This window comes from Microtus pennsylvanicus, chromosome 6 (assembly GCF_037038515.1).
Source record: "Microtus pennsylvanicus isolate mMicPen1 chromosome 6, mMicPen1.hap1, whole genome shotgun sequence".
Classification (NCBI taxonomy): domain Eukaryota; kingdom Metazoa; phylum Chordata; class Mammalia; order Rodentia; family Cricetidae; genus Microtus; species Microtus pennsylvanicus.
The window spans coordinates 89757181-89777400 of NC_134584.1; the positions used below are offsets into that span (position 1 = coordinate 89757181).

Sequence of the window (20220 nt, forward strand, 5' to 3'; positions counted from 1 at the left end):
AGCCCTACGCCACCAACCGTCAAATCACATCTTCTGTTGGTACTTACTGAGGGCTCACCTGGGCTGCATGGGGCTCGGATAAATCCGGAGCTGGAGAGCGCCCGAGGAAGCGAGGTGGTAAGCTTGGGGACCTGACTGGACAGCCTCCACACTGTCTGCAGATGGCCAAAGCATCCTGGCCCAACCAGGCTATAACGGCGGCCTTGAGAAGCTTCGCGCCAACCCAACTTTTGAGATCTCTCCGGAAACGGCCACCCTCCCTCCGCATCCCCAGGGACTGCATATAGCATCTTCCCACTTTGAGGCCACCTGCATCCAAAGGCGACATTCCCATTCTGTGGGCAGGGATAATTCACTGAGTGAATTCTCGGGCCAAAGTTCGCTTTGTAACCTGGGAAGCGCCACCCCCTAATCGTCGTGGGAAGAAGAGGAAGGACCTCCTACAGGTCACCGGAAACTCCTAGCTAGGAACCCCCTAGAAGATGAGGAGGCTAATTGCTCCAAATTCCGCTGACTCGCTATCACCTTATAATTAGGTGCAAGCTGTCTGCTTCACTTCCGCTCTCCTTGCCCCAGGTGAAACCCGAACCAGGAAAGGTTCCCAGTATAGGGTCCAGCCTCTGCGATCTGTGGCAGTGAAGCAGTGTGGAGCCGAGGGGAGGAGAGTCCAGGAAGCCTGCTGAAATTCGGGGCGAGCCCTGAGGCAGCGGCAGAGCCTGGGTCATTAGGTCCGTGAGAAGCTAGGGGCTTGCATCACCTTCTTCCGGCTTATGTGCGCGGGTAGCCCTTGAACACTGTCTTCTGGAATTCTGCAACTGGAGCACTTTATTGTTGGGCTTTAGTCCTGACCTGGGTCATGGGTCTCCTTTGAGAAATTGCTATTTCCACCTTGTTCCACTCTGGAGCTACCAACCCTGGACCTCCCACGGCTGGGTAGCTGCTCTCCTCACATCCTATGCCTTGGCCCAAAGTAGAACCCAGGGTTTTTCTGCTGCCCTGGTACCATGAGGGCTAACCACCAGCCTGCCCCCATCCCGGTAAAACAACAGCAATGGTTGAGAGTCATTGACATGTGGCAGGGGCAATGAAATGTCCCCCAGGACCCCCGAGCCTCAGTTTCCTGATCCAAAAATGACAGGAGCAGAATACTTGATCTGTGGATTCTTTCTTTCAATGACCCCTGCAGCTCATCCGGCCTTCAAGAGTTAGTCTATGGCGCTTCTTTCTGTGAGTCTATTGTACGGAGTCCCCAGGGGTCTGCGTGAGCCCATGGGAACTTCCCAGAGACACACCTCCTGCCAGCCCCTTTGGCCTGGGGTTGAAGAGGAGAGAACCAGGCAGTGTTGCTGATCGCATGGATTCCCTTTATTGAGCTGAACTAGTTACTGCAGTCAGATCAAGTCACATTTAAAAGCAGACCATCCAGTTGCACGGAAACCGATTATATTCATTACAGAGTTTTAATCACTGTCCGGTGAACTGGCAAATCCAATCAAAGCATTAGTCTTTAATTAAAAAATTAAAAGGAAATATTCAGACAATAGTCAAGCAATCACATCACGATGCACAATTACCTAGAATTGCAATTAAAAAGTAGTTAACCGAAGGGGGAGAAAAGAAAAACAAGAAAGAAAAAAAAAAGAAGCAAAGAAAGAAATCACACTAATCCTCTTTTTAAAAACTATCAATATAATACATGAAGGAACAAAGGACAATAGCCTCAAAAAGCAGGTTTCTCTAACACTAGAAATGTACTCTGCGGCGAAAACTCTAAAAGCACACTAGCTGTAGCAGGACAATAAAAAACACTGAGCATGGAATACTTTTAATCTCTGCCATTAATATTCATTTCCAGCTGCTTATAATAGCAGCGCCTCATGGCCAAATCATTAGAGTTTTACATCTGGGTTGCAAATGACACTTTGATTGGATGTAATGTTCAAATGGCCCTCCCCACGGCGTCTCCGGCAAGCCTTCTGCGGAGAGGTGTCCTGTCGCGAGGTCCCTCACTGTGCGTGCTGGCTCATCGTGTGGTTCTGCAAAGGCGAAGAAAGGAGACACGCATGAGGGCGAAAGAATGGCGAGCATGCCTGTCCCCTCCCACCCGGGGCATGGACGCCGAGAGCTGCAGAAAGCGGCTCGATCATTACAAAACAAAATGCGAAAGCAAAAAAGTGCTCGGGGGACGCAGCTGCCAAGGCGCCACGTAGATCCGAGCTTGGGGATCGGTTCCTGTTGCTGCCAACCTGGGTTCCCTGTAAATTGTTTTTATTTTTATTTATTTATTTATTTTAGACCATTCGGGTCGCACCTAGAGGGTGGGCTACGTGAAGGGAGAAGGAACAGCCGGGGAGGTGGCAATAATGAGCACTACCTCCCATTCCCTCCAATGGCGAGATGGAGAGGAGGAAACTCTGATGGCCTGCAGGCTGCCCCCCGCATCCCATCTCGGTCCCCTTGCTCACTGTTCTGAGCCACGCAGGAGGAAACCGCAGATGTGCAGAGCAACGCAGCCGCCCAGAGGCACCCGAGCGAGCGCAGACGCGCCAAGGCAGTGGGTGGGCGACGCCCGTGGCCCAGGCAGGGGACAGGTCACCCAGCAGGGAGGGTGCTGGGAAGAGCCAGAAGCTGAGCTCCCAGGGTCCTGCCAGTGTGGTCACGTGAGAAAGAGATGGTGCGCTTTGGCCGCTTGGGCATGGGAAGCCAGAGCCCAGGTGGGACCTTGTGGCCAAACACTTCTCTCTCTCCACAGCCCACGCACATCCTTCCTCCAGCCGGGGCGGACAGGGCGGGCAGTGTGGGGTCTGTTTCCACCACGGCTAGCAGCCTGGGGCTGGATTTTGGCTTCTGAAGCCTGGCCTTTTTATTTCTTTTCTGCCACGGGTAGTGCCGATTCAGACTATTATCGTCCCAGCTTCAGGCAGCGGTCCACCTCAAGACACTTGAAGATGGGAAGCAACATCCTCCAGGGACAGACCCCCAAGGCTACATACAGCCGATCTCCATTGCAGGCTTTTTAGTATGCCTCAGCCTCCCAGCCTCGGTGCCCTACAAGGAGACCCAGTCAACCAGTCGCCAGCTGAAAGCAGCGGCCTGCATCTCTACCACTAACCACTAGGGGGCAGGAGAGACGCCGCGACTTTTTCCTAGACTCCAGGTCTCGCTTCCAGAAAGACCAGAGGACAACCAGATTTTTTTCCTAGAGGTCTGAGAACCTAGGATGGTGATGAGACCACAGTTACTCTCCAGGATAGGTCCTTTGGTAGGCGCTCAGGCCACAAACCGACACAGGCGCATTGCTTTCGATTCTCAAGTGAGGCTCAAGTAGGCAAAATACCAGTCCACTTCAACCTGCTAGGATCCAGGAGGGGCTGATCCAGGCCACTAGAATCTAGTGACCTGCACCCAGTATGTAAATCAACCCCCTGATTATCCACAGCTTGCCCCAGCACCCTGCTGCACACTAAAGCCCAGACAGTCAGCATGACCTCGCACCTCAAATGGTCCAAGGTCCAAGGCAGATTGTTTGAGCCAAAGATGGGGTCCAGGTGGTTTCCATGGGAACCCCATCCTCCAGCCCTGTGAAAGCAACCAACCATGTGGAACTGCAAGCATCCTATGTACAGATCTGGCTTCCTTGTAACTCTGGACCTCGGCTGCCTTAATACTTCCTCCAGCCCAGGTGTATCCCTGGGATTCACCTGCCCAGCACCCACACTTCTTGTACTTAGGCCTGGTTGTCCCCACTGAGTCACAGGCAGGACAATAGCACCTGGCCCAGGGCTGGACACATGCTGGGTTCCCCAGTGCCCAGTGGAAGCGTGGTGGGCACAGCTGCCTGGGAACAACCGAACTAACACAAGCCGAGGGTGCTAACCAACACCTGGGTGGAGAGATGGTGTGAATGAAGAGAGCAAACAGTGAATTCTCGTGTGTACGAACCACTGCCAAAGACAGCAGGGAGCCAGGCAAGACCCTTGAGGGCCGCTCACCTCCATCTTGGGAGGAGTTCCTGGGAACCTAGGGATAATGAGGCAGCCTCTTGTAAGGATGCCGGAACAAGGCCACACGACACACTGGCAATCTCTAGAGGTGGAAAGCCTTGTCTTGGACCACGGGCTAGGAAACTGGGAATAAAGAACACTTCTCAGAGCCTTCTCCCTTTAGGAGCAATAGTTCATGCATTTTAGGTTAGGCTCATAAAGGAAACTCCTCCAAAAGGCAGACTAGTAAAAAAATTACCTTCCTAAAGTTTACTTTCCCAACAAAAGTCCAGGATGTGACAGTGTGCTCAGCTTGTGTCATTAAAAGTATCTGCTAGATGTCCTGCTCCGGGCTGGGAACAGTGACAGCTAACGGTGGGGAAGACTCCAGTTGTCCCCCTCCCTAAAGGGGTCTGATGCAGGAGTGACAAACACAGAATTAACGGTGCCAACAGTAGTCCAGGAGAGGGTCACAGCGCGCACTTGCGCGCGCGCGTGCATGCATGTGTATGTGTGTGTGTGTGTGTGCTTTAGAGAGGCTATTCATGGAGTTGAGGGTTCATCCAAGGAGGGTTTCATCCAAGGTCAGTCCCTGAGAAGGCAGAGGGGGTCCAAGATCCATCACTCAGATCCCCCAAACACCTGAAAGGGCATATCTGTGGGAGCTCTTTTCCCAGAACAGCCACTGCTTCAACGCTTCTGATGGCTTCCTCCAACCTCACGGCTCTTCTGAGACCCTTCTAGCTCCCGTCTCTTTCTCTAGTTCTGCTTATGCCACACTGAGTCTCCTTAGAGAAGGAAACAGACAACAACAAAGCAACCAGTTTTTAAAAGACGCTTCCGACCTTACAGTTGAGCACTCCCCGGAACCATAAAGGCTGGCAGCGGTCTGGCCAAAGGCTGAGATGAGCCTGGCCAGGACGCCTGGCACCTGCAGGCCTCATTGCCTGCCAGGGAGACACAGGTGTGGGGCAGAAAAGCAGGTGAGGAAAATAAAGCGGAGGCACAGGGAAGGCGCTCGGCCGCCCGCCATCCACTGGGCAACGCTCCTGCACTCTCGGATGGGGTTTCTGTGATGCCCTGACTCAGGGCCTCCTCCTGATACACACCACTGGTGTCTGGTTGGCCCTAGCTGAAGGGACCATCCTTTGTGTTAGTTCTACCCACAGAATCTTGACTGCCCTTCTGTTGAGTGACAACCACTAACTGCTTGTTGGGTTTGTGCTGGGTACAGGAGCAGTGAGTTGTGCGTGAAGCCAGGTGGAAGGGCTGTTTTCAACCCCAAAGCACATGGAATGCGCTAGAAGGTCACGTGAAGTCCAACTCTGGGCACGGAGTCAGAGCTCCACCCACCTCCTCAGCCCACGATTTTGTGGTCTGGATCCACAGGTCACAGCTCTAGGTCTGGGTTTCGGGTTCTGTCTCCACCCACCTCCTCAGCCCACGATTTTGTGGTCTGGATCCACAGGTCACAGCTCTAGGTCTGGGCTTCGGGTTCTGTTCACTGGCCTGCCCACCAGCAGTCATGCTTGAGGGGACAAGTATTTCAGTGCGTTGGTTGTCTGATTGTATGAAATGATGTAATTCCTCCTGCCCTGGAGGCCCTGTTGTGGGCCGAAGAGACCCCTCAGTCCTGTACACCACTCTTGGTGTCCCAATAAGCCACCCTACTTGTGTGCTGGCTGCTTTGATAGCCGTCACCTACCTACCCAGTCCTAGCACCTTGCCTGGCTCGTCCCAAATGCCCCACTAGTCACCCTCCCAAGTGACCACAAGACAGGCAGCTTTAGTGACCTGTTAAGTACCTTAGTGACCAAAAGAGCTACTGTGTTCAGTGTTAGCGGTCACTTGCCAACCATGTGACCTTGCGGCAAGTTCTTTCACTGCAAGGTTTGTGAGTCGCCTCTTTCTGCGATGCCAGGATGACTCCAAAAATGATGATGCCCATGAATCTACCCACAGACAAGTGCCTGGGACAGAAGGACTGATTACTCCCTGCTAGGACCCCTCCCCAACCAGTAACAGCTGGAGCTCCAAGCTAACTGCTCTCAGGAATGCCCTGCATGGCCCTGCCCTCAGGACAGCAGGTGTCACTGGTCCCTTTTCATCAGACCTGGCTGGATACTTGCTTCCCCATTTCTGCAGTAGAGTGAGTGATCTGGTACCAAGGAGAGCCCTAGGAGATGCTATGGTAGAGGGAGAGGTACATACCAGCATCCATCCATCCATCCATCCATCCATCCATCTCACAGACATTCACTGAGGCCCTGACTGTGAGGTCCCAGACTGAGCACTGAGCATGCACAGATGGAGACACCTTGCCCCCTCCCTTGTGAGAACACTCCCGTGGTTGGAATAGGGAGTCTGGACTCATAGACATCAAAGACCCTAAGGAGGCAGGGAAAAAAGGATTCATTCCTGAAGACCCAGCCCAGCTGGTGCAGAGACACACTTACTCTCCACGCAAACCAGCCCCACCTCTCACGCTCTTTGTCCAGCTTGCATGACTCCCACCCACCGTTATGTCTGCACCTGCGTTCTCCCTGCCCTACCTGCAGGACCTTCTTCTCGAAGCCACTGCACTTCCTCAGGTTCCCAGTCCAGAAGAGGCTATTTCTCCTCATCCTGTCCCCATGCCATCCCTGGATGGCTGCAGCTCGGAGAAGCCCTTGTGGACCTGGTTTTACAGTGGTTTTACACACACACACACACACACACACGCTGCCCACAAGGTCAGGGACCAAGGGCTAGGATGGGCCTTAGCCTGAAAGATTCCATTTTCCGAGGAAGACAGATGCCTTAGCTGGCTTGGCTGAGCAGGGCTGCTGTAGGGCACCATTCATTATGTGCCCATTTCACAGTCAAGGAGCCTGGCCTTGGGCAGTGGACAGGGGAGAAGGAGAGGGGCTACAGGCCAGCCTCTGCCAAGTTTCCAGCTGCAGAACTGCATGGAGAGCAGCAGGGAGACAGGGCTTCTGATGGGGACCCACTCCAGAGAAGCCTTTCAGCTGCCCTTGACGGACGGCTTGAGCTAGGATCTGCACAAGTGTGTGTGTGTGTGTGAGAGAGAGAGACAGACAGACAGACAGAGACACAGAGAGAGACAGAGAATGAGGGAGCACTTTGTCAAGCAGGATAAACACACAAGCATCATGTAGATGTAACACTCATAGAGACGGTGACTCACAATGACCGAGGCTCAGGGCCTGGCTCCGCCAGCCAGACGCCACACACTTCTGTAACATCTGAGCCCTCAGATGCAAGGACCACCTTTATCCCTGCCGAACAGGACATGAGGTGCAGGGTGCTTTGGATCCCAGGGTTTGACAATGGCAGTGCAGGCAGGATGCGCACCCACCCAGTGTCTGTATAACCCCCTCTGCCGTGGCACCGCTCTGCCTGTGAAATGTGAAAAGTGCAGCATATGCTGGGGGAACAATGAATAATTCAGCTTGGCAGAAGCACAGGGTATGTGCTATGGAGACGAGCCTCCAAAGGAAGGCAGGGGCCTTATTGATGAGGCTCCGCGATGCCAGACGAGGCAGCTTGCCCTTAAATCTGGGCCACTGGGAGCTATCGAAAAGTATTTGAGCTGTGGAGTTACATGACGCAAGGCAGAGGGAAAGCTCATGCCTCCACCCAAAAGGTGTCTCGGCAGGGGCTCGTCACGTCCCTCCGCGCCCTCTCGTGGCTTTCCCAGCACACAGTGTCTCTTGTCTTTCCCTTTGGGGAGTGTGCAGACCCAGGCAGCTCTGCTCCCCTCTCTGCCGTGCATCACCTGGGCAGCCCCTCTCTGCTTGTGAGCACTAATTTTTAGCAGTGCTTGACAATCGTCCAAGGGTCTAAGACGAACAGATGGCCTGTCTTAAAGGCTCGTATGTTCGCTAGTTTGCACTTCTGACAAACGGTGCGCACACTCGAGAGCACCCCATAAACGGCGCCGAATGAATACTCACAACACAATTTAGCTAATGCACGTCATTAAAATTAGGAGTGAGTGATGGCTGGGGCTCCCCATAAATGCCTGCTGGTGACGCGCTGCTCCCTGGGGAGTTGGGGCAGGCCTTGTTATACTTGTACCCTACTTCCCCCAGGAGCCCTCTTGTCACCCACTTATCCCCAGGCCAGAGACGTTTGCTGCTGTGCAAGTGACATTCACCTTTGGCATCTGAGGGAGACTGGTGGCCCAAATGGCCTGGTACAAAGCCCCAGAGTGACCTGTAAGGTAGAGAAAGCGTGGGAGACCCTCCATACACGGGGAGACTTTAATTGTTCCTGCTGCCCAATCAATAACAAGGAAGAGCCTGCCCCTCCAGAGCAGCAGCAAGTGAGCTGCAAAACTAAGCTCAGCCTGTGACAGGTCTGGAGTTAAGAGCCCAGCTTTCAGGAAACAAGATGTAGCTTTGGGGGACATTCAAGAGACAGGGCAGATTCAGGGATCCAAGAAATACCTCGAGAACAGGAGGAAGCTCTCTGATCCAGATGTATTTGGCTAGTAGATTCCTGAACACTCCCTCCTCCTCAAACTCCTCGCCTGTTCCCAGGACACAAAAGGCAGGTAGCCCTACTCTATAACCAGTTCCATAGGTGACAACTGTTTACCTGCCTGGGGACCCGCAGCCTCAGAGGAACACACCCTACAAGCGAATGAGCCCAGTTCAGTTGGTCTATGTGCTTGGTGTGGAGAACTATGACAGCCAAGCAAGGGAAACCAGTAGTTTGATGGTATGTGTCCGTGTGTGTGTGTGTGTGTGTGTGTGTGTGTGTGTGTGTGTAATACTCCCAGGACTGCTTATAGATCTGTCCCTGTGAGGCAATAAGGTGCACATTAGACCCAAGTCTTGAAGAAACTTAGCAACTGTTTCTCTAAAGATGTGCATTTGCGTAGCAGATTCACTTGTGTGTGTGCACACTAGTCCCTCTTGAGCAGGATGCTGCACTGGCTCACTCTGAGCGCACCAGCCTGCTTTGACTCTAGCTGACAGCTCCCAGATATGAACTGGGCCTTGGGTCCCTTCATTAGAAGGGCCAAAGCAGATTCCTAAAAGCTGATTCCTCAGGGCAGGCACGAAGCAAGCCTTCTGTTACAGTCAAGCCAGGGAAAAAGTGCTGTCATGGAAAAAGGTGGGGACCAAGAGCGAGCCAGGGGCTTCTCAGACCAGACCTGCCACTGACTGTGCTGAAGAGCGTAAGCCCCAAAACAAGAACAATATCCTTGTAAGCTAATGGGAGCCCTAAACAGGAACGATACACCCTGCAGGAGATGTGAGGACCAAGAGTAAGCCGGAGGCTAACCCGCCACTAACTGGAGCATACGCATACATGGGGTACACAGGCACAGCCTAAGTAACCTAGAGGTAGTTGGGGGGACTAACCTCAGGAAGTGCTGATGCTAGGGATAGATCCTAGAAGAGCTGCTCCGGTCACACTGACCGGACTCTGCAGGAGGCCTCCAATGCAAGGCGTGTGGTGTTGAGAAGGAGTGGGTCCAGGCCAATGCAAAGCAATGGGGCCAGTGGGTCTGTGTCAGCCTCTAGAGCTCAAGCTCGGTAAGATGCGTAGCTCAGCCCCACGTGAGGCCACTGTGGGAATACCTGGGCCAGTAAAGCCACATCTGCAGGCTTTGTCAGAAATCTAGAAATGATAGGGATGATTTCAGTTGCTCACTGGCTCTGCTTGGTGCTGCTGCCACGGCTGTCATGAGGTCAGTCTGCAAGCCATGTAGCAGAGCGTTGGCAGCTAACATGTGGAAGCAGCAACTCCCTCATCCAGAACACGCTGGGCAGTAGTCTTAAAAAGTGGTCAGGATAATTTGGGGACATTACACTAGGCAAAATCAGCTAGTCACAGAAAAATGCATACTGCTGGGATCTTCTTGTTTGGGGTCCTGAGTTAGCCCAACTCACAGGACAGCACGTGGCAGCTTCCAGAGGCTGAGAAAAAGGGCAGGGTTTCCGGCTGGGAAGACAAACGCGTTCTGGGGATGGAGACGGTGAAGTCTGCATGGTAGTGCATGCCTCTCCAGAGCTGCACACCAGAATGGAGCTTCATGGTGTATGAATTTACCACAGCTGAAAACCGAGCAGGTAGGACAAGCAAGGGACAGGTGTGTAGTCTTCACCAAGGGCGGAAACTCTAGATTATTCCTGTGAGGCCATCTCATATCTGTATCCTCAGAGGATGTAGGACATAGTAGCCTGTAACACCCTGGGCTGTGGACTGAAGCTGCAGCATCCAGGGACACCACGCCCCCTGTCAGCAGTTGCTGGTATTGACTGGAAGGAATCTCCATGACCATGCTATGCTGCAGAAGGCTTTCCTCCACAAGAGCAGAACTGACCGTTGGTATCAGTGGCGTGGCTCTCTGAGCCAAGAGATCATGGGCACAGAACCCAGAGAGACCCAAGGCCCACAGACTAAAGTCCTATTCCAGGGGACACGGACCTGCTGCTGAAGGAGGTGTCTGCATTTTCCTGGCACTGGAGAGGAAACAAGAGACAAGCATGCGGCCCACCCACTTTAAAAAAACAACATAGGAACGACCTGGAGAGGGAGGGCCGTTTCCTCTTGGCCCATTTCCCACCCTTGGCAGGTTTTTACTATGTCCACACAGAATCATCCTTCCTCACAAACCAAAAAAAAAAACCAGGGCAACTAGCCAGTAGTGGGATGTAAGACCTGAAAATGAGGGCTGTCCTGGAAAATCTAGGTCACACGGTCACTAATTATACTGAACACGTATGTTCAGGTCCCTGAACTGCACGGTGCTTTTAGGTTTTGTAAATGATAATGAAAACTTAGATCCAGATCTCTTTCCGCTTTCTTCCAAATTCCCGCTAAAAAGAAGACTTTACCGCATCTTCCAATTTTCTGGAAAATTATCCCTGCCAACAAAGAACTGTTCCAGCAGATATTCTGAGGGTGGCTGCCCTCACGCCCAGCATCCACAAACGGCTTCTGGCGACCACATGGCTCTGCCCCTTGCCCACAGCCCCCCAGGCTGCAGAGGCAGAAGTCTCAAAGATGGACCTAATTTACTGTGATGAATCGTGGCATGCGCCACTGATCCACACTGCAGCTGAGACCCATTACAGCTAACGATCGCCACAGTCCTCATGGAACACGTAGGTGTGTACCCGTGCCAATCCCGAGGGAGTCACACACCACAAATCGAAGGGCGCAGGGTGATCTCCCTATTTCTGGGATGTTGCTTCCGGAGACTGTGGCTCAGCTGGCAATAGCGTCTCCGACCACACACCTGCCCTACCAACACCAAGGGGGTCTGCCCGATGCTTCCCTTCTACATGGCAGAACTCACTGGTTCTGTGAGGCAAACCTACGGTCACCTGCACTCCTGGTCTATTCCATGCCACTTGGTGAACCAAAGCAGGACGTGTGCATGCACCCAGGCAGTTTCAAGGGGGAATGTGACATTAAGAACATATGAGGCAAAGAGGGTGCTGGAGAGATGGTGCAGTGGTTATGAGCATTTGTTGATCTTGCAGGAGACCTAGGGCCGCTTCCCAGTACCCACGTGGTGGCTCACAACCATCTACTCCAGGGGATCCGACACCCTCTTCCAGCTGCCTCTGGCACTGAATGCACAACACATGGAGAGAAAATAAACACATAAAATTAAAATAAATTAATTTTTTATTTTTTTTAAAAAAAGAGCATAAAAGAAAGACACTCTAAAAGCTGTATATGTGGGAACTGGGGAGATGGCTCCGTTGTAAAGAGCGCTCACTGCTCTTGCAGAGGACCCAGATTCAGTTCCCAGCACCTCTGCTGAGCAGGTCATAATCACCTATAACTTCAGCTCCAGGAGAATCTGACCCCTCTAGCTTTGGGCACCTGAACTTGTGCCCCTACCCACGCAGAGATACAGACACACATCACATAATTAAAAATAAATCGTAAATAAAAGTTAACATATATACCTCATTATTGATAGGTGGGTAGATATGTGTGTATTTGCTGGATGGACAGACATCTTGTGGGTGGAGGGGTGGGCTGGTGAGTGGGAGCGTAGGTTGTGAAAGCCTCAATGGCAGGAGCCAGAGAGTGCCCGGATGAATGAACAGGTTGGAGGTGGCTTTGGTCACTCACTACTTCTGCGATCCTAGGCTCTAGGAAGACTTCATTTCTTTTAAGTCCTCACTTATACATCTGAAAGGGGGCGGGGCTAACTGCATCTACCTCACAGCCCTGTTAGGAGGGTTAGAGGAAATACACATAAACCCTGAAACGGCACACAGAACGCCATGTGCCACATGGGGTAGCTGACCGCTGCTGCCAGGGGGACTAGAACATTGGTAAAACCAAATACCAAAGCAGATAGATAGATAGATAGATAGATAGATAGATAGATAGATAGATAGATAGGTAGGTAGGTAGGTAGGTAGGTAGGTAGGTAGGTATATAGATAGATAGATAGATAGATAGATAGATAGATAGATAGATAGATAGATAGATAGATAGGTAGGTAGAGGTAGATAGATAGATAGATAGATAGATAGATAGATAGATAGATAGATAGATAGATAGCCAAGAATCCCAGCTTTTGTGTTTGGTGTGGTGAAGAAAACAGGGTCTTGGGTAGTGGCCTGAGGCTAGCACTGACCAGCTCTGTGGCCTTGGGGCAGTGAATCACCTCTGTGTGTCTTGGTTTTCTTATCTTAATAGAGGCATTGTGAGGACTAGGCGTTTCATGTTCAAAAGTGATGAGGGCCACGTCCGGCACTTGGTAAACACAAAATAACACTGGGATGCTAACTATGGGAAAACATCCTGTTTGAAAGACAGAAATAATTATTTAGTTTCCACATCTTCCAGACCAGGAGGTTTACCTTCTGCTCTGTGCGGTGTTTGCTGTTATGGTCACAGTGACAACGGCTTACTCCTGTGTGAGTGGAGAATGGAGGGGGTTTTCAAGATAAGGCATGCTCCCCTACCCCACCAGGAACCCCACACCCTGTCCCAGATCGACTTAGCGCCTTACTTTCTCCTCTGCCTCCCCCACAGTCCCCACCAGTGCCGGGCTTTATCTGTTCTAAGATGTATCACAGTGAACCCAAAGGCAACCCAGCTCCACGTCCTTGAACACGTCTGTGTCCTGGCTATCACCTATGAGCCCCTGGGCTGCTCTTCACACATTGACATCACTTTTCCGACATCCCCCTTTTCTCTGATGAAGAAACTGAGGCTTTCCCTCAGTCTTTCTGCTGAACAGAGGTGGCCCTGTCTCTCGCTGTCTCTCCTGTCATCCCCGGGATGCCACCTAAAGCCACACCGAAAGGAAACTGTCAACCAGCACAGGCCTGGACCCATCCTGGCCAGCCGGCTTGGTTCTGTGTAAACTTCTGCGGCAGAGTGAGTACAGCCGGCTCACTATTGACACAGCAAAATTAATTTCTTGCCCCCCCCCACCCCCGCCCTCCGCTCCGTCGAGTGTTCACTGGGCCGCTGACTGCTGCTACTGAAATGCCAACTTGCATTTCTCATCATTAATTTCTTTCTAAATGTCATTAGTAATTGTTCCTGCTGCACCGATGAGTACAATCTAAGCTTCCACCAAGAGCCACCCCGGTCTCCGGCAGACTCGTCAATGGGGGGCCAGGGCCTCTACCACACAGAGCCCAGTCTCCCAGCAGGAAGTGGCCAGCCACACTTTCAAGAAGAGGTGGTTTCAGCGGGAGTGGCCTAAGCACACGAAGTCTATCCAGAGTACTGCAGCAATGCACACCTAGGAGCCAGGCTGTCTAGGTTTCTGTCTCCACCGCTGCTCACCCATGTCTCAGCCTCCCACTGGCTGCACTAAGACGGTGCTGTGGGAGACGGTGGCTGAAGGGTCTCCACTGAGTTTTTCTGATATCCTTACTATTTCTCATACCACCAGGCCTGCGAGCTCAACTCTGCCACTGACAAGGGTATGCCATGGCATCACTCCACTGGTGTCCTTGACTGTGACCATATCAAAAGTAGAGAGCCCAGCACTCAGGAGGCCGAGGCGGGAACATGAAAGTTTGTAGCGTACCTTGGCTACATAGCAGCAGCCGATCTCGACAGAGAGAAAGTGAGATGGCAACACTAACTACCATTGTCTCCCCAATAATGCCCCCTTTATTGTGTCCCCCCCCTGGGATCTGATCTCAGTACCCAAGGTCCCAGTGACCAGAAGCGTCAGAGCCTCACAACTGTGTCCTTCCTGTATACTAAATACCCTGTCTCTATCCACGTGAGGCAAAGCCTTGCAGTGTGCAACTCTCTGTGAGCGCTGAAGCGACATGTCACCCACTGCCACTGGTATTGTCATTGTTACTAAGAAACTGAAGGCATTTGGTTCTGCCTAACACGGCGCCGGCAAGGGGCTAGGCTCGAAGCATACATAATGGTCCCAGGCTCAAGGCTCCTGGCAGTCCCCCATGCCCATCTGTCACGATGGCATGGTGCCCCCAGAAAGTTGGTTGGCCCCAGCTCCCGGGCATGAATGGCAGGCTCCAACAGGCAGCCCGAGACCCACTCTAAATGCCATCTCAGCTCAAAGCTGAGCCTCTGGGGAGGCCCCCAGCCCCCACATGGGCCTCATCATGGTTCATTGTTCAGCTGGACCGAATCCTGGGGCTCAGAAGACATCTCAGCAGAGCCGGTCTTCCACTCCCTCTCTGTGACTGTCACAAGTCCTTACACACCCAGGACTGCTGGAGCAGCTGCAGTCTCATGCCCCAGTGACCACACTTGGTTCTGGCCTCTCCCTTAGACCAGACCTCCATGAGAAACAAGGCTGCCATCTATCCCAGCATCCCGAGGGCTCTACCTCACATCACACAGCCTTAGAGTGAACTCTCTGACAAGGAGGTCCAGAGAGCAACCCTGGGAAGGGCTGGCCCTTGGAAGGGGCTAGCCTTAGAATACCAGCCAATACACACTCCACTAGGCCATAGACACAGGCCCATGCCCTAGGGTCCCTAAAGATGGGATTGGTGTTCCTCTGCATATAGACCCCAACATTGCCACACATAGTTCCTCAGGACATGCAGCTGACCCCAGTGATGGTAACTGTGGTCAGTGATGAGGTGACACTCTACTGTGGACGGAGAGGCCTTGTGCCCATGGACATCAGACACTGGCTAAGCAAAGCAAGTGGTAAACCGACAGTAAGCAGAGACAGGGTCTAGGCCCAAGGTGTCCTGAAGAGTCCTGTGAGACTTCAATTGTTCGATTATTGATTGACTAATTGATCAATTTATTTTGGGTTTTTGGATATCTCTTATTCAAAATGCTTGACACAAGAAACACTTCACATTTTGGAGTCTTTTAATTTGTAGCATCTGCATATGTATAACGTATACCTCGTAGATGGGACTCAAGTCTACACACAAAATTCATTTGTATTTTGTATATATATAGCGAAGGAATTTTTATCTAAATTTAAAGTAATTTTCAGCCTAAAACATGGTATCATGGTGTGGAATTTTATACTTGTAACATCATGTCGGCTCACAAAAATACTGAAATTTTACAGCACTCACAAAAGTAATATAGAATTTTAGATGTTGTCTTTTTAGATTAGAGCTGAGCAGTTTTGTCTGCTGGGGCTGAGGCAGTGGGGGCAATTCTGTATGATCGATCATTCTTCACTCAGCAAGCAAGCAAGAAAGGCCCAATCCTCTGTGCAGCAAGTGCACAACTATAGGCCTTTGTGTGTCTCTGTTGCCTGCACACACACACACACACACACATACACACATGTGGCACACAGTAGATGCTCATCAAACAGTGCACTGAGCATATGCGTGTACCACTGACTACCTGAATTAAGAAGTTCTCAGCACCCAGACCATGGCTGGACAATGGTGGCAGTGGTAACACTGGCCAATGCCTGTAGACTTGATGCTGGAAGCAATGATACCTTCAGACCATCCAAACTCCACTGGGAAGAAACTCTAATGTCTGGGCTCCTGAGGCTCCAAGATCACGCAGTTGCTTGGTAGCAGGGCTGGGATTCAAAGACAGCCTGGGCTACAAGGGTGGGCAGATATGAGCTGTGCTGGGTTCTTGTTGTCCTAATGGGAACACAGCAACCTCCCTGGCAAGTCACTAGTACTACTAATCACAAGAGTCCTGGCTTTTGAAAACCTCTACCCCTAAGAACAAAACCCAGGCAAAAGGAAGAGCCCCTTTGGTCAGAGGTGGCGACTGTACCCAGGGCGGTGACATGCCTGTGAAGCCTCAGAGAAGGGTGGCTCCAGGAGCCCAGCAGCCAGCTTGGCCCTCAGGCCCTGGAACTCAGGAGTGACCAACTCCAGGGCTAGCAACAGATTCAAACTCCCAGGAGTCGCTGGGGTGTCCCCATCCCAGTCCCCCCAAGGCTAAGCTCTGCTCTCCCTCCAGTGGTGAGGTGCCCTGGGCCAGGCCATTTTTAAAGCAGAACAGAAGAAGGCATGCTAGTCAGAGAGAGTGCAGCTAATGAGTCAAACGCTAAGCATATGCCTACAGCACTTCCACTTTTTAATTATTATTAGTTATAATTATCTGGCTGGATCTGACAGCAGCAGCACAAAAAAGCAAGGAAAGCGGCTCCTCCGTTACCCATCTTATCAAGACCAGGGGCTCTGAGAGTGGGCTCAGCCTCTGCAGGCTGTAGCCTTCCTTTCTGCTTTCTTTCCTTTTTTGTTTGTTTGTTCTTTTTCTGCTTGTGTTCTCCTTCCTACTTTCCAAGTGTTCAAAACCTATAGCAAAATATATATCGTGGGAAAAGGAAGAAAGGGATGAGAAGATGATGGACGGTTGTGCAGGTGGATGGGGGTGTAGGTGAAAGAGTGGTCCAGGGGGTGCATGGATGGACGGAAGGAAGGATCTGTGGATGGATGAACGGAAAGAAGGAACTGTGGATGGATGAATGGAAAGAAGGAGCTGTGGATGGATGAACGGAAAGAAGGAGCTGTGGATGGATGAACGGAAAGAAGGAGCTGTGGGTGGATGGGTGGAAGGAAGGATCTGTGGATGGATGGATGGATGGATGGATGGATGGATGGATGGATGGACGGAAGGATCTGTGGATGGATGGATGGATGGATGGATGGATGGATGGATGGATGGATAAATGGATCTGTGGATGGATGGGTGGGGTGGGTAAATATGTGGTGGGTGGGTAGACAGGCTAGTGAATGGGTGGGTGGGTAGATGGACTGGTGGATAGACAGTAGGTGAATAAATGAGTATCTGATAGGTGGATAAGATGAGTTGATGAATGGATATAGAGGAGATGGGTAGGGAGATGGATAGGTAGGTGGCTGGGTGGGTGGATGGATAGATGGATAGATGGATGGATGTGTAAATGGATGGATGATGAATGGATGGATGGATGGATAGATGGATGGATGGATGGATGTGTAAATGGATGGATGGATGGGTGGGTGGAAGGAGGGAGAGTGGGTGGATGGATGGATGAGTGAATAGATGGATCTGACAATGAATGAATGGCTAGGTGGGTGTATAGTGGATGGAGGGAGGGAGAGAGGGATGGAGGGAGGGTAGGTGCATGGATGGGTGAGTGGTGGATGGCAGAAGTCTTCATCCTCCAAAATCTCACATTTGCATGGGAAATCAGGAATATACATGTTATTTCTAACTCATATTGGTAAAATAATTTAGAGCTAAATCAAAGCCTGAAAAAGTCAGAGGGAAGATGAGGGAGAGCATCCCAGAGATGGGGCTATTTAGGCAGGGTTGAAGCAGAAGAAAGGATGTTCCATTAGGAAGATGGGCAGATGCCTCACACTGGCTTTCTCAACTTCAGGTCTTCCTGACCATTCAATCCAACTGTTCAGCCTTAACTTTTCCTGAACACACACACACACACACACACACACACACACACACACACACACACCCCTCTACACTACCTCCATCACAACACTGATTTAGTGTATCTCCCACAGAATGTTACCTGTGTGGATGAGGTCCCTGTCTGTGTCCCAGCTTCATCTGAGGCCACTGAACTGTCACCAGGTCGTGAGTGTGTGATAAATGAATAATGGAAATGGGTGAGGGGACTGGGCAAGAAGGGTCCCAGCAGAACTCAGACCACACCCCTTGGCTCACAGACGCCTCCCCCTGGCTGGGCACCAGGATCCAGCCTGGCAGGACCGGGCTCTCACCATCAGACTGCTCCGGGTTGCTTGTTAGAGCACCAGCTCTGCTTTTAATCAATTGTAATCATTTCGCTGGAAGCGGCATGATTAGGCACACACAAGCAAACAGCGTGAGCTAATCCTTTAAACAGGCCCGCTCGGTGCTGTGCTGGCCGCTTGGCCGCCGCGGGCCAGCTCCGAATCACTTCCTACAGCCCCTGGCTTTGTCACTGAGGGCATCAAGAGGCCAGGACATGGAGCAGGCCCATAGGCACTTCCCCCTGACCAGCCCACCAAGGAGAGGTATGTGTGTGTGTGAATACCCATGTGAACACGTGTGGGTGGGCGGTGCACACACACGTGCAAGCTCTCACATGAGTGCACATGTCATGAACTTGCAAGTGCCCAGGCAGGCTGTCCCCCACCGGCTCAGAAATGCCAGAGCACAACTTTGGAATAAAAAGAAGTTAGAGCTGTAGGGCTCCACCCACACCGTGATAGCACCGCACAAGTCCCTGGACACCATAACAAGCTGGAAAAGCAGCACTGGGAGGCAGGCAGTCTCCGGCACTGGACCCACCATGGCCAGAGCCATCCTCTCCTCTCTTCAGCCCCGCCTCAACAGAACCCATCCTGGTGCGTGGCTCCTCAGCAAGGCCTTTCCAGTCTGCGCCTGCCAGGCCTGGCTCCCGGCAGGGCAGCCCCACCCACAGCTTTCCCACCTGGCTCACCCAGGAGCACTTTCTTTTTCCTCCCTTGTTACCGCCACTCGTGCTACCTGCTTGGCCCAACTACTAAAATAGTTTCTGGGTCCCCTGACAACAAGGCTTTTTATAGTTCAGCACTGCAGGCCTCATTTAAATCTATTAGCTCATATAAATGGCAATTTATTTAAACTTTGGAGCGTTTCTGTTTGCCTCCCTGGCAAAGACAATTTGGTTCGGGGGAAGGGGGGGGGGCTCTGCCACTTACTGTGACCTCAGACAAAACCCCCAAAGCTCTCAGAGCCTCAGTTTCCACTTCTGTACTCGAGGCTGTGCTGTGACAGGCTATCACAATGGCTAGCAACAGGGGTGGGTCATGGCCGAAATGAAGCACGGGGTTGTCACCCACTGCTCTTCACCCCGTTTCAGGGACACGCCCACCATCAGAGGTAGCAGCGCACTGGCCCAGGCATCCCGGTGAAGACAGAAGGCAGAGAAACCTGAAAGAGGAGGAAGGTCATGCTATCTGTGCTCCGTTAGAGGGCACAGAGGGCACAAGGGGATGTGGAGACAGCTGGGCTGGGCAGGCAGAGTCTGTTGCCCCTTCCTTTAGGTTGGCTTACCCTGGCAAGGGGCCGACAGGGCCCCAGGCCTTCATCTGCTGAGGCCTGCGGCTGAAAACACAAGGCCAACAGCCCTGGCATTTTCCAAGTGTCTTATTCCCTAATCAGTCTCCATCCTGCCCTTCTGAGCCAGAGGAAAGGCCAGGGTTATGGGAAACAGAGGCAGGGGGGCCTAGGGCCATGCCCTCCCCCTCTCATTGCAATGCTTTTCTCCCAGCCCTAACATGGCTTTCAGCTGCACACGGCATCCAGGCCAGCATGGTTGCCTCAGATGGAAGTTCTCAGAGTCCTGCTTTGTTCCAGCTCAGAAAATAAAACTCCAAGGGGGAAGGGACCTTACAAACCCATGCGATCCTCAAATTGCCTAAAAGGCAACTGCAGAAAGCAATAGTCAGATCACGGACCACATGCTCCTTCCTGTGCCCACCACGTGCCAGGGGCCTTTCCAACATTTCTATGAGGAAGGGCTGGACCCCCCAGTGTACAGATAAGGAAGCCAACAGCCACAGGCCACCGGGTAAGAACACAAGGAAAGGACAAGGCAGGTGGAGTCCCGCAGCTTAAGTGACACTGGGCTCCTGCAGACAGGACCCCAAGAACCCAATGCCATCTCCTACTCTTGGCTTGCAGGAGCCACCTATATCGCTACAGTTTCATTCATTTTGAAGTTTTAGCTCTCTCCAGAGGAGAAAACCAGGAGTAGCCATGATCAAACATCATGCCTTTTCCCAAAGCTTGGGGTCCCAGAGCATGCTGGGAAGCCTCTTCTCTCCAG

General features: G+C 52.0%; 1 protein-coding gene across 5 annotated transcripts in view; it reads right to left on the minus strand.

The window, feature by feature from the left end:
- Window positions 1-1343: 1343 nt before the first annotated feature.
- Znf423 (zinc finger protein 423) overlaps window positions 1344-20220 on the minus strand; it is a 299505-nt gene continuing 280628 nt past the window's right edge. For all 5 annotated transcript variants that reach the window (XM_075976809.1, XM_075976812.1, XM_075976810.1 and 2 more), the window contains one exon: window positions 1344-2036. In XM_075976809.1, the coding sequence (XP_075832924.1) occupies window positions 2007-2036 (30 nt within the window). In that variant the 3' untranslated portion in view covers window positions 1344-2006. The remainder of the gene's footprint in view (window positions 2037-20220) is intronic.